At 37.1% G+C, this 13793-nt stretch overlaps 1 protein-coding gene across 1 annotated transcript; it reads left to right on the top strand.

Annotated features, from left to right (window-relative positions):
• Positions 1 to 571: 571 nt before the first annotated feature.
• On the top strand, positions 572 to 13230 carry adra1ba (adrenoceptor alpha 1Ba). Its single transcript, XM_055179451.2, has 2 exons — positions 572 to 1987; positions 11673 to 13230. The coding sequence occupies exons 1-2, from the start codon at positions 1024 to 1026 to the stop codon at positions 12224 to 12226; spliced, it is 1518 nt and encodes a 505-aa protein (XP_055035426.2). The 5' UTR covers positions 572 to 1023; the 3' UTR covers positions 12227 to 13230.
• Positions 13231 to 13793: the final 563 nt, after the last annotated feature.

Raw genomic sequence — 13793 nt, forward strand, 5'->3', positions numbered from 1 at the left:
AGCTGTAATTTACCTTAATTATTGCACAAATTATTGGACGTTCAGGTGTTTCATCCATCTGTTTTAGTTATCTCTTTCATTTTCACGCTTTTTTGGCGGAAGCAGCAAAGTACTTCATCACTGTCAAAGCATATTGCTGTCTGGCTGCATTTGCTAACAGATTGACTTAGTGGCTTGTTTATAAAATTACAAATGATTTGTGAAAATATCTGGACACTCCTGGCAGTATTTAAAGATCGGACAGTGTGGAGACCTTGCCAGTGTGAGTGACTTTGAGTTTTCTGCAGTTCAACAGTGTGCAACAGGCCAGACAAATGTGGATCAGAAGTGCTAACAATATATGTATGTGGCACGTGCAACATGTTTGGAATTGTATAACTGCTTTTCCTAGAATTGAAACAGATTCCCCATGAGACCTAAATTTGCACCTATACCAGCAATACATCCTTGATATTGCTAGCAAGTTTTCCATATTTTGAATCCCAAATGCGTCTAAGAATAGAGCTGTTGACACAGTCATTGGCATGCTCTCCTCTAGTGACTGTATATTGGATTACCTGACAACACACTCTAGGTCACCAGTGTCCCCTACTTCGTCATAATGCATGCGCCCTTTCACGATGGCAAAATGGATGTACAGGGTAACAGGCCGTGAAAATCCTCAGCGTTGTGCTTTTGCTCTTGCCGTGGCTGTCTGTAGCCAGCGCGTAAAGTTGTGCATAGGGGAGGGGGCTTGGTCGGAGAGCGCATCTGTGATTGCAGGAGTGGCTAGAAGCAGTGCGCCGGATGAGTCTGAAACATCACTGCGGAGAACTCACCGAACCAAGCCGAGCAACTCCGGACAGCACATGTTTTAAACCGTACTTTATGCGCCGTATCCACTTCTGGACTTTTTCTATTGCGCGCTCGTTACGCAACAGAACATCGTTCACCTCCATGCGTTCCTTAGCACATATATAACAATTTACGCATTTAAAGGTAGAGACTGATCTTGTTTTGGTATGGAGGTACTGCAGAGGCGACATGAGTTCTGATACAGATCATGCCGTGAACTTCTTAAGCAATGATTCTTCCGAACTTCCTCCGGAACTGCGATCGCAAGAGGCGTCCAACGTCTCCAACTGGACCTCGGCAAGAAACGGCACCGAATCGAGTTCGTTCAACCTCAGTCGTGCGGTTCCACTGGGCATGGTTCTTGGCGCTTTTATTGTGTTTGCCATCGTGGGAAATATTGTCGTGATCCTGTCCGTTGTATGCAACAGGCACTTGCGGATTCCAACCAACTACTTTATCATTAATTTAGCCATGGCAGACCTGTTGCTGGGCACCACCGTGCTACCAGTATCCGCCACAAAGGAAATTCTCAACTACTGGGTGTTTGGAAGGATTTTCTGTGATATCTGGGCTGCACTGGATGTCCTCTGCTGCACCGCATCCATAATGAGCCTGTGCGTAATCTCCATAGACCGATATATTGGGGTGCGCTACCCTTTGCAGTACCCAAGTATCGTGACGGAGAAAAGGGCGCTCCTGGCAATGCTGGGGGTTTGGGTTCTTGCCATTGTCATTTCTATCGGACCATTGCTCGGATGGAAAGATCCGCCCTCGGAGGACGAAACAGTTTGCCTCATCACAGTGGAGCCGTTTTATGCCCTGTTCTCCTCGCTGGGCTCCTTCTATATCCCTTTAGCGGTTATTTTAGCAATGTACTGCCGGGTGTATATAGTTGCCAAAAGAACTACTAAAAATCTGGAGGCAGGAGTGATGAAGGAGCGCATGGACTCCAATGAGCTGACGCTCCGGATTCACTATAAAGGCTCGCAGACGCAGGATGACTGCAGCGCAGCTGGTAAAGGCCATATAAGAAGCTCACTTACTCTTAAATTACTTAAATTTTCCCGAGAGAAGAAAGCTGCTAAAACACTTGGTGTTGTGGTGGGGATGTTCATCCTCTGCTGGTTACCATTTTTCCTCGCACTACCAATTGGTACGTACTGTTTTGTCCCTCAAAGTTTGACTTTTTTATTTTACTCATAACATACACTCACCTTTATGTCAACAAAATCAAACATTTTATTTTCAAATGAACACATATATATTTATATAACAATGAAATGTGTCATTTTGACATATTTAGAGTAAACACAACATTTATTTTTATATATTTATTTATATGGGTAAACCTTAGTTCAGGTTTCAGTTTTCACTATTAACTTGTTGCTTATTAGCATGCATATCACTGTAAAAAATCATTTTGCTTTTAAATTTTTAAGTTTAATCAACTTGGATTTGCAAGTCATTTATTGTCAACTGTATTGACCAGTGATGAGTTGCTGTAGCCTAACTTATAAAATAAAGTTGGCATAACTAAAGCAAATTTAACTTTAATAAGTTGAATTAATAAGATTTAATAAGTTACAGCAACTCATCACTTGCCAAGATAGTTGAAATGACTTCATAGTTGATTAAACAAGTAAGTGCAAAAACTTTTTTTTTACAGTGGATAAGCTGTTTGTTAATACTGTTATCTTATTCTGCATGACCTTATTGTACATCCCTTAATTCCACCCCATCCCTAAACTTAACAACTATGAAACATTATAAGTGTACTGAGACAAAAGTCATTGTTAATAGTTAGTTAATAGTGAGACTTGGACCCTTGGCCGTGCTTATAAATATTTTAATAATGATAACCCCAATATTTGTGTTAAAAATACCTTGAATATGTTTATATTTTTCCCAGCCATAGTTTGAAAGAACCCAGCATTTTCAGCATAAGCTTTGCTTTGGTGTTAATGTTTTACTGTTAATGTATTTATGCATCCAACTCATTGATTTCATATATATTAACTATATTGGGTATAACAAAATATCAGAAACAAAAATAATGTAATTTAAAACCATAACACTAACCAAAAAACAACTGTTATTTCCAGTGTTTACATTTTTCACAATGGTGTGGTAATAATTACAGGGCCATGCACATTTTGAGGGCCAGTGGCCCAAACAAAAAAAGGGGGCACTAAAAGAGGGTGGTACTATTAATATGGTTTTAATAAAATATGATTATATTATAGATTACTAGTAACAACTTAGACAAGTGATTATAATATACTTAATAACAAGAATTAAAGTGTGACAAACTGCTAAATATTTTATATGATTTACCTGCTGGCTTGCAGGAGCTTTGAATTCATGTTTACAATGTTGAACTGCCTTTAGCAGCCTCCCTTTCCACTTAGTCTCCTTTTTTGTAAAGGCATTGTTTTTTATATTTTTTAAGTGTGCCAAATTTCGTGCTATTTATGATTGGGTATTTTAATTTGATCAGACAAGCATTGTAATTCTAAGAATGTGAGTATTTTGTTGTTACTGATAGCATACATACATCTCGGAGATGTCTATTTGATGTCTGTATTTACATCTGCAAGATGTTGTTTTTTGATTGTTTGCTCATCTGCAATACGTCTCTGAGACGTTTCCTAAAAGATGTCATATATTGAAGAAGTCTTTGATTTAGAATGGATGTAAAACAGCTCTTTAGCAGACATCTTACAGCTGTACCTGTTTGCTTGCTAAGTTGTTAGGAATTTTAAAAGACAGGGAGCAAATCATTACCGACCGAAATACAAAAACAAACTACCAAAATACTAATTCAGCTGATCAACAACTGAGGTTATAATAAATCTGTGAATGCAAAAAACTGTCCCACTCTCCAAAGATCAGACACAGATTGTGAGAGATGCACTGGAGCGGCTGGGAAAAGACGACGTGGATTATCGGAATTAGTGGATCTTTATCATAGTTGTAACAAAACACTTTAAAGGAATAGTCCATTTTCTTAAAAGAAAAATCCAGATAATTTACTCACAACCATGTCATCCAAAATGTTGATGTCTTTCTTTATTCAGTTGAGAAGAAATTATGTTTTTTGAGGAAAACATTGCAGGATTTTTCTCATTTTGATGGACTTTGGTAGAGCCCAACACTTGATACTTAACTCAACACTTAACAATTTTTTTCAACGGAGTTTCAAAGGACTATAAACAATCCCAAACGAGGCATAAGGTGTGTTGAAAGCAAGCGTGCCGCACAAGCCCTGAAAAGTGAAGCCAAAACGTCTCGATCGCCCCCCAGTGACCGGTCCCAGTATAGGTCATAAAGCCCGCCTCCCCATGTTATTCAATGGGACTTGAGACCTACTAAAAAAATTAATTACACTTCAATTATCTTTTTTCAGAAGCTGGTTCATGTCATTTACTGTAGTTTTTATCACGCTGATGTAAATTCAAATGTTTGTTTTTAAAAAAGGTTTGTGTTTAGTTAGTTATTTAATGATATAAAAACGGTGGTGTCACGTCATGATTGACAGCTGTGATATCGAGTGATATGCGCATTCTACGAGAGCGAGGGCGGGGTTTTGACTTCGCGCCTTCCCTTCCTGCTCACTACTGCGCATGACTGGTCCCGAAATCGCTATTGCGCAGACTCAAGACCCAAGATGTCAGCGCCATATCGGGCAACTGGCGGCTTCACTTTTCACCAATGGAAGAGAGCGAACAGGCGTCGTCCATCTTTTTTACAGTCTATGGTTGAAAGAGGACCGTTTCGATGTTGTTGTATGTGGAATGATACTAATTAATGTCTTTGTGTCACTTAAAGGAACAGTATGTAGGATTGTGGCCAAAACTGGTATTGCAATCACAAAACTTGTGGCTAAAACTGGTACTGCAATTACACAACTGGTGGTCAATACACAAAATGACAACATAAACATCAGTTGAGGGCTGCAACTCCACTTTTTAAATGAGAATATCCTGGCCAGACCACTGTTGTCAGTGATACAAGTATTTGAAATGAAAATGATTTCTTAATGTCTAGTGACATATCAGGGCCATTTTATGATTCATTTATATAAATTTCTTACATACTGTTCCTTTAATGGTTTAAAATGGTCCGCAAATGTGCGTTTTATATATGTAACACGTGACCTCTCTACGTCACTACGCATTTAGGTAGGTCGCGCTGGACCAGACCTAGACGAAAAATGTTGTGGTTTAAAAGTGCATATTTTTTATTTTTCATGTCAAAAATGACAATCGTTTCGCTAGATAAGACCCTTATGCCTCGCTTGGGATCGTTTATAGTCCGTTGAAAAAACCCAGAGTGTTAAGTGTTGAGTTAAGTATTAAGTGTTGGGCTCTATTAAAGTCCATTAAAATGAGAAAAATCCTGGAATGTTTTCCTCAAAAAACATAATTTCTTCTCGACTGAACAAAGAAAGACATCAACATTTTGAATGACATGGTGGTGAGGAAATTATCTGGATTTTTCTTTTAAGAAAATGGACTATTCCTTTAAGCGAGGGTTGGCGGTTGATAAGAAGGGCACCTCAGCTGATGAAGGCAGAAAGACAGTAGCTCTAGCCACCGGGCCACCCCCCGTGCACGGCCCTGATTAAGACTATTTAAGACCTGCAGAAACCCTTTAGGATGTAAGCTAATATTTCATAATAAATATCCACAGACTGATACTGGAAAAAACATTTATGTTGTCAGATTGCTGTATCCACTTGTGTTGGATTTTGAATTCAGATCGACATTGATTTTGAAGTCGGGTTAAGGTTGGATCCTGATGTTGGATCAACGTTGGATCCTGATGTTGGATCAACCTTGGATCTTGACGTCGGATCCACGGTGTATTTTGGCGTCAGATCAGCGTTGGATCCTGACATCGGATCAACGTTTGATCCTGACATCAGTGGATCTTTAGCAGAGTAGTAACAGAACACTTTAAGGGGCGGTTGGAGGTTGATCAGAAGTTTTTTTTAGATATTGGCTTCATGCACTACCCTAATGCTATAGGTTTAATTCATGCAGATTGGGCCCATTAACCTGAATTCACATATTATTTTTATTATAATAGTGGCAAAAATTAGTCCCAAGGCATACTGTTATAGGCAGTCAATGCATGATGCACATTTATTAAATCAAAACTGGAGATACGGGTGGAGTTTGCTCTGTTATGTGCTGCAATACCACAGGAATATAATGCCTTTTAATACCATGATAATATGGTATTTTAGTTTTTTTTTTATTTATCAGTTACTACGAAAACTTGCAAGGCTGTTGTTACTATTATGACCATAATCCAAAATAACCATAGCAGTTTTATTGAATGTCAAGATCCTGACCCTGACTCTTTAGAATGTGACCCGTTGCCAGAAAAAACTATTTGTTTCCAGCTCAAACGTCTAATTCACATACTTGTTCTGGAATTCAGCTTGGTGAAGAAACTACAATCTTTAATGATTTACTTACAGTTTAACATTTGGCTGCGTTGATATCTGAGAAACAGCATCTTCATTTTGGTATAATAATTGAAGTGTTTTTGCATTTTTTATTCGTAGTATTAAAAAAGCAGACAGAAGCAGAAGTTGGTTCAATTATATATATATATATAGCTGCCTTTTATATATATATATATATGTGCAGTACTGTGCAAAGGTCTTAGGCGACCATCACCAGCTTTGTCGATTTAGCAAAGTTTTAATGTCCATCCATATTTATTTTTTACTCTTTTTTAAGATACAAACAGAAAATACAGGAAATATGTACACAAAATTAGAAACAAAACAATTTTCTTCATGCATCAGTCAGTATTTAGTGTGACCTCTCTTGGCACTAAACACATCTTGAGCTTTTTTGAGGAGACTAAAGTCCTGAAATCATTCGATTAGAATTAGAAATTAGGATTTAATTTCATTTAGGTTTAAGAGATCCTGCAGTCTCCTTCTATTGCTCAAATGTAAGTGGAGTTTACCCTAAATACTTAACACTTCAGTTTATACTTTTATACAGTTTTTAATACTTTATACACATTTCCTGTATTTTCTGGTTGTATTCTAATAAAGAGACTGAGAAATAATTATATATGATTGCAAAAACAACAAATCTAATGGGAGCATGGTGACCTAAAACTTTTGCACAGTACTGTATATATGTGTATATACACACACACAGATGAGCAAGAAAGAGTATATGATGAGCTCAGATGCAAAAGCCTCTAAAAACCACCTCTGTTATAATGATATTTACAGAATGCTCTCGGCACATATTATACGCTGATCAAATACTTTCACGTTAAATTTGCTTAATCCCAGCTTCAGCGCATTCAGAAATATCAGTTTGTTGTTGGCAGAATCCATTAAGAGTTTGATCAAAAATGCACATTTACAAGAAAACATGTCAGTCAAGCACTTTGCATCTGAGCTCTTCATATGTTCCCTTTCAATTTTTATTTTGTATTATACTTGAATCTAATAGCTTTGACTTTGGACGGTTATCATTGTTACTTCAACATGCTGGGATTTTTATAATGTACATGTGAGATTTGGACATTGTGTGGACATTTCCTTCAGTAATGGATGTGTCACTATAAAGATGGTGATTTGAATCAGATCCCTGTAACATACTGAGGTCTTCTGGTGGAATGCACTGGAGATGCCAAAGTCTTCAATGTTCTCCCATTCCCAGGCTCACTTTGTATCTGAACACTGAGATTTCTGATGAGGTGTGGGAATATAGATGAGGTACAATTCCCAGCACAAATACCCCCAATCTGGTCAAAAAACTTAATCCTATATTCATTTCATGCTTTGAATAGCCTTCTTAAAGGTCACATTATGACATGGCCAGATATGTTTTTCCTGCAAATTAGTGATATTTGGAAGAAAAATATATCCCATGTGTTTGACTTTTGAGGAGTTCATTTCCCTCCTCCAAATAGCCTGTTTTCTTATGCCAGGGTAATTTAATTTAGCTTTCTTTGAATTTTGAAGGGAACATCTGAAAGAAATTATTAAGCCATTGTTGTTTACAATCCATCAACGTTTTGGTCATTATGGTCAGTGTTCCCAGGCAAATGTTAAATTTTTCGGTTACACTTAATAATAAGGGTCCATAATAAACTAAGACATATACTTCTTTTTACAGTACCTAAACAAGATTCAGAGTTAAAGCATAAACTAATAAAGAGTCATCATTAAGTACAACATGACATGATGTAAGTTAATGTAATAATTAACAATGAATTCATGTGTTGAGTCATGAGTCATGTTAATGATGACTCTTCATTAGTTTAGGATAAGTACACTGAGTTTAAACTCAGCATTACTTCTTATTTAAGTAAGATTGAGTTTTTCTCAGAAACTCAGATTTACATTACATTAATTTGGCAGGTGGTATTAATCAAAGTGACTAACCGTGCATTTAAGCTATACGTTTTTATCAATATGCATGTTTTTACAAATCAAACACAACCTTTTACTCTGCTGATGCAATGCTCTGGATCTACAGGAACACCATCAACATCAAATACGTGTTGGTTGTGGACAGTCAGTTAATATCTAATCCATGCTGTGGTTCACAAGGCATGCAAACAACAATTTATTACCTTTGCACTGTAACATTGATCACTACTTTTCTGTAAGGCAACATGCTTGGCCAAATAGAGTTTGTGATACCGATCATTGAAAAATCAATGACCACTGTGCTACCAGGCCATGCAAGTGTGTATCCATCAAACAGTGTGTTCTTACTGTGCACTTCACTGGTTATTTATTTACCAGTAATCTAAATAACTAAACAACATAAAGCACTCATGTTCAACAAGATATTGCAAGGTAATTTCAGATACGGGTTCTCAAAATGTCATATGTCAAAAACAGAATTGAAGGCATTAATTTAAGGAAACAAATACGTTTCCTCCAGACATTGAATGTGCCTGCAGAAGACATGATTTGTTGATTCAGTTGTTCCTGAAGAGGGAAGGTTGTCTTAAATTATAGCCGTTCCCTGGCTGAGAAATGGCTGAGAGACATTTGATGTAGAAATGGAAGGAACAGTCTTAATTTAATGAATGAATCAATTGACTTACTGGCAGGGAGAAAAGCTGATTTGAGACCTCACACCCGTGGCTTTTCTTGAAGTGTGTTAATGAACCCAAGACTCATTCGGCTGTCAACTGACACACACTTAAATCATCTCCCGCATCAGTAATCCATTCTATTCCTTCAAGTAAAGAACATCATTCAACTACCATATACATGCAAAACTAAGACAATGAACATGTACGACTTTTAAGTTAAATATCACTTAAGTTACGAGACTTAAAAGATATAGAGTAGAAGAAACAAGCGCCAAAAAAGTTTATGAAGTGAGTGATAAATGATCTATTCCTCAGGGAAGACTGAGTTGGTAAACTCATAAGCTGAGATGAGCTACAAGCCAGACTTTGAAAAGTATGATAGATCTTTGTGACCTTTTTTAATGTTCTGAAAACCCGAGGGAATATGAACCTAAGAATGAGTTGAGAATTATAAATGGTACAGTTGGAACATTCATTGCTTTTATGGCATATTGCTTCAAATAGATTCACTGTAAACAGTAAAATTGGTTCAACTTAAAATTACTTCAATTGGTCATTACTTAAAGGGACACTCCACTTTTTTAAAAATATGCTCATTTCCCACCTTCCCTAGAAAATAGTACCCTGCTATTGAAAGTTACCAAGGGGACTATTTTCGGGCACTGCGTAATATCACTACGCCTGCTGCAGCTATGTTATGGCAGTAAAGTCCTTGATTATTACTCCAGAATGAGAGCCATACCTAGCCATACCGTCCTAGAAAATCACAACTTTTATTTTCCGTTGGTCTTAGTACACAATGTAACTTCTTAAGAGTCAAGTTTAAAATAGGAAAAATATCGAAAGTATTTGGTTATTTTTGAGCGCGATGCTAATGGTCTAATCAGATTCAATGGATTGTGCTAAGCTATGCTAAAAGTGTTAGTGCCAGACCCGGAGATCAGCTGAATGGATTCCAAAACGGTAAAAATCTAATGCTGCGTTTACACCTGCCGCGATAGAGGCGGCAAAATCGCGTAATTCACGCGTTGTTGGACGCTTGAACATATGAGTTTACTCGCTTCATTCGCGCGTGAAAGCCGCGCGTGGAATTCTAGTCATTCCAGACATTCACGCAGAAATTCACGTCATGGGAGGGGCTTCTGTGACTCCGCTTGCTTCCAGTAATCACATCACTACTACAGCAAGGTCCTGATTTGTTAATGCTGCGCGGAAATCCGACAAAGTTCAGATTTTAACTCTTGCGTTTCCCGCGGCAATGTCAATTCGCGCTGCGCCTACCGCGCTGCAGGATGCCTAATCGCATCTTTGCATCGACTTAACATGTAAATCACCTGCGCTTGCCGCCTCTACCATGGCTGGTGTAAAGGCAGCATAATGTTAAACTTTATGTTAGCTGGAAAATGAGCATATTTTTTAAAAAAGTGGAGGATCCCTTTAAGTTTTTCTCACCTTAACCTCCTAAGACCCGAGCGTTGGTTTGTTGTTTTTCAGATTTCTTTCAGCTATTTGGGGTTAGGAAAAACTAATAAATATAATAAACATTTTTTTAACATGAAGCAGTGTAATTGTCCATTTGTTTGGGTATAACAGGTTCCAGTTACACAGAATTAAATTTTATGATGCGAACAACAAAAAATGTGATGTTCACGTATGTGGACACACCAGGATTTAGGAGGTTAAGTGAAAAAATGTAAATAATAATAAAATTAGGTGTCACTGATTAAAGTAGTTTTATTAATTTAATTGTATTCATTTAAGTAGAGCAGCTTTAAGTAGAATTGCTTGGAGTAGAATAGTAAAAGGACTTTAAAAGTTTTCTTGAGATGTAATTCTTTTAAATGTGAGGACTTGAGCATACACCGTTTTAATAAATCTTTCAAAGTGCACAGGAAAAAGGAACAAAATATTCAAATTAAGCTCTTTATGGATTATTTTAATATTTATGACATTTTATGACAGAGACAGGCTTAACTGGAATTAGAGGCTTAAAAATAGATGCAAAACCTTGGGAAGATGGAAAAGATTAAAAATTTTAATCCAAACACAGCATATATCATTTAAACTGTATTATGGTATACCACGGGGCTGTTGAATGCTTTAATATGATTGGTTGAGTGTGTCATGGGTATGCATTATTTTTCGATAAACGCACACCTGACCGGTCAAATGTCTTAAAATTACCACCAGAGCAATGTCTGTGGTAATCGTGATATAAGCAGAATAATTGACGAAAAATTTAAAAAAATAATGCACACCCCGATGTAACTTCGCTTTGCGACTGGCCGTGGCCACATTACCACCTTAGGTGTGCATTATTTTTTAATAATTCACCGGCCTGTCGTCAATTATTCGTTACAAGTTATATTATATACATATGCTAGTGTTACAGATGTCATTTTACATAATTTATTCTAGTTTACAGTTTTGATTTTATATATTGCAGAGTGACTTGCAAAGTGACTTGCAGTTTTAACCCATTTTGCACTGCTAACCCAATACTCCACCACTGAGTCATACAAGAATTCAGAAGCAATTCTGATGTTAAATGTGATGACTGATTTGGTGTGATGAGAGATTCTGTTTTTTGTATTCTTGTATGGCTAAAAAATAACTCTGAACAGTTAGAAATTCATCTCTGTGTAGCTGTTTCCAGAAAAACTTTGTTGATAAAGTCTGCCACCTGCTGGTAAAAAATACAGCATTTCACATAAAGATGAACTTTTATTTTCCCTGTTTTTCAGGATCCTTCAACGAAAGCTTACGTGTTCCTGAGACATTCTTTAGAGTCATCTTCTGGCTGGGTTACTTCAACAGCTGCCTAAACCCAATCATTTACCCCTGCTATAGCCGTGAGTTCAAACAGGCCTTCATTCGGATCCTGCACTGTCAGTGTCGGCAGAGGAAACAACATGGGTGGAAAGCGTACAACTATCGCGTCCAGATGGGCTGTGCGAGCCAGGGCTTCACAGACACCAGCTCCATTTCAATGACTAGCAGTCAGCAGACCCTGGCACTGATGCAGCCCAGCCCGAGTTTAAGTAGAGGCATGGGCTCTCGTCAGCCATCGGCCCATCTTCCAGGCTGGGGGTCCTGCAACTCCCCTCCCTCTTTATCTGGGAGTCCCTTCCTGAGTATGAAGAGGTCCACCCAGAGTCCCTGCAAAACTAGTGAAATGACTTTGCTGTTTCCTAATTGGTCCCGTTCCAAAGGACCTCAGCACGCTAATGGACAAAATGCTAATGGAGGGGCGGAGCAGGTGCCGAAATCTAGAGCCACACCAGAGACTTCAATGTAGCTTGGTATCAATAGTGACTTAAATGCTTAAAATGACTTAAGCATTGACTTATTGTAAATGTGAAACACATTGTGCATCTTGTCATGCATGTCTGCATTGTGAATTTGATAGTTGCTTTTAATATTAAATAGGACATTTACATTAAAACATTTGGTGGACGCGTTTATCCAAAACGACTTACAGTGCTTTCAAGGTTTACATTTTTTCAGTATGTAAAAATCCATACTGATAACGCAATGCTTTACCAATTGAGCTACAGGAACCATTTTTCACCCCTGTAAAGTTATATGTACATACTGTTGTAAGTTTGTAGATTAGGAAGTGTAGATGTTTTCAGGTTGGAGAACAGTTTTGCATCTGGACAAGCCGCACACAGCTGTGAGCATGAAACTCACTCTTAATATCTCTTTTTGATCTTCATGTTACCTTTGCCATCATCTCCAGGTTGTGCTAGTTTTATAATAATCCCTATTAGCCTGGTTAAGAGACCTTGATTCATAGTTTAAGATGAACCCATGGCATCTTGTGGTCTTCAATTCAATAGTTAAGGATGTTTTTCTGTTGTCTTAACTGATTTAGATTTATTTTCTGGGACACTGCTAAACACCTTACATGAAAAGGATGGCATGAAAAGGTATATGAATACAGAATTTTTTGTCTTTGAAGAAATGAACCAGCAAAAATTGTTATTCCCAGTAAGGTGTATGAGTACTGTACACGCTCTTTGTGCTTTATTATAAAATATGCTTTTTGGTTCTACATTTACCATCCAACTATTCATTGTATTGCATAAAGTACAATATTTCCCCAAGGAAATTTCATTAATAGTTATTGAATTTTTTATCTGCCAAGTGTGCCCTTCTTGAATACATTTTTATCCTTCATCTGTAAATTTTATTGTGGACCATATTGGTTGTGTTAAGTTGTGTGCTATAATACAAAAATACATTTCTTTTATTTAAGACATAACAGGGCATCATGAAAATAATAAATTTTATTTGTAATGAGTCTCTTGCCAAAGTTTTTTTTTAATCATGAAATGTCACCATGCATTGGCCAGTGTTTGAAAATGTCCATTCCACATAAAAGATTAAAAAGGCGATGCATTATGCGTATAGATTTAACGGCTTGTATAACTACAGATGTTTGGGTCGTTTGTAATATTTAACCTGAGGTGTATCTGTGATGCTTACAGCCTATACAAATAAAAAAAATTATTCAAAGAAAGTCGAAACTAAGACTGAATGAGGAAAGAATAATTCAAAACAATGCTTTATAATTACACACTCTTGTGCAGAAAGTAAAATAAGCTTTTTATCTAAAAAGCTGCACATCTACTTTCAATGATATGTGTATGTTTTTATTGGTAAGTACAATATAATGTAATAACAGATGGCAAAACAATACCATCACATAATACATTTTCTACTAAATGAATAATACATTAATCTACACATAATAGATTTATTAAAAAGTATTTATAGATTAATGCCTAACCCACAGCTGCTTATAGCTAATATACCCAAAAATGAAAATTCTGTCATTTACTCATTCATCTCATGTTGTT

The sequence above is a fragment of the Misgurnus anguillicaudatus genome, chromosome 9 (genome assembly GCF_027580225.2).
Source record: "Misgurnus anguillicaudatus chromosome 9, ASM2758022v2, whole genome shotgun sequence".
NCBI classification, from domain to species: domain Eukaryota; kingdom Metazoa; phylum Chordata; class Actinopteri; order Cypriniformes; family Cobitidae; genus Misgurnus; species Misgurnus anguillicaudatus.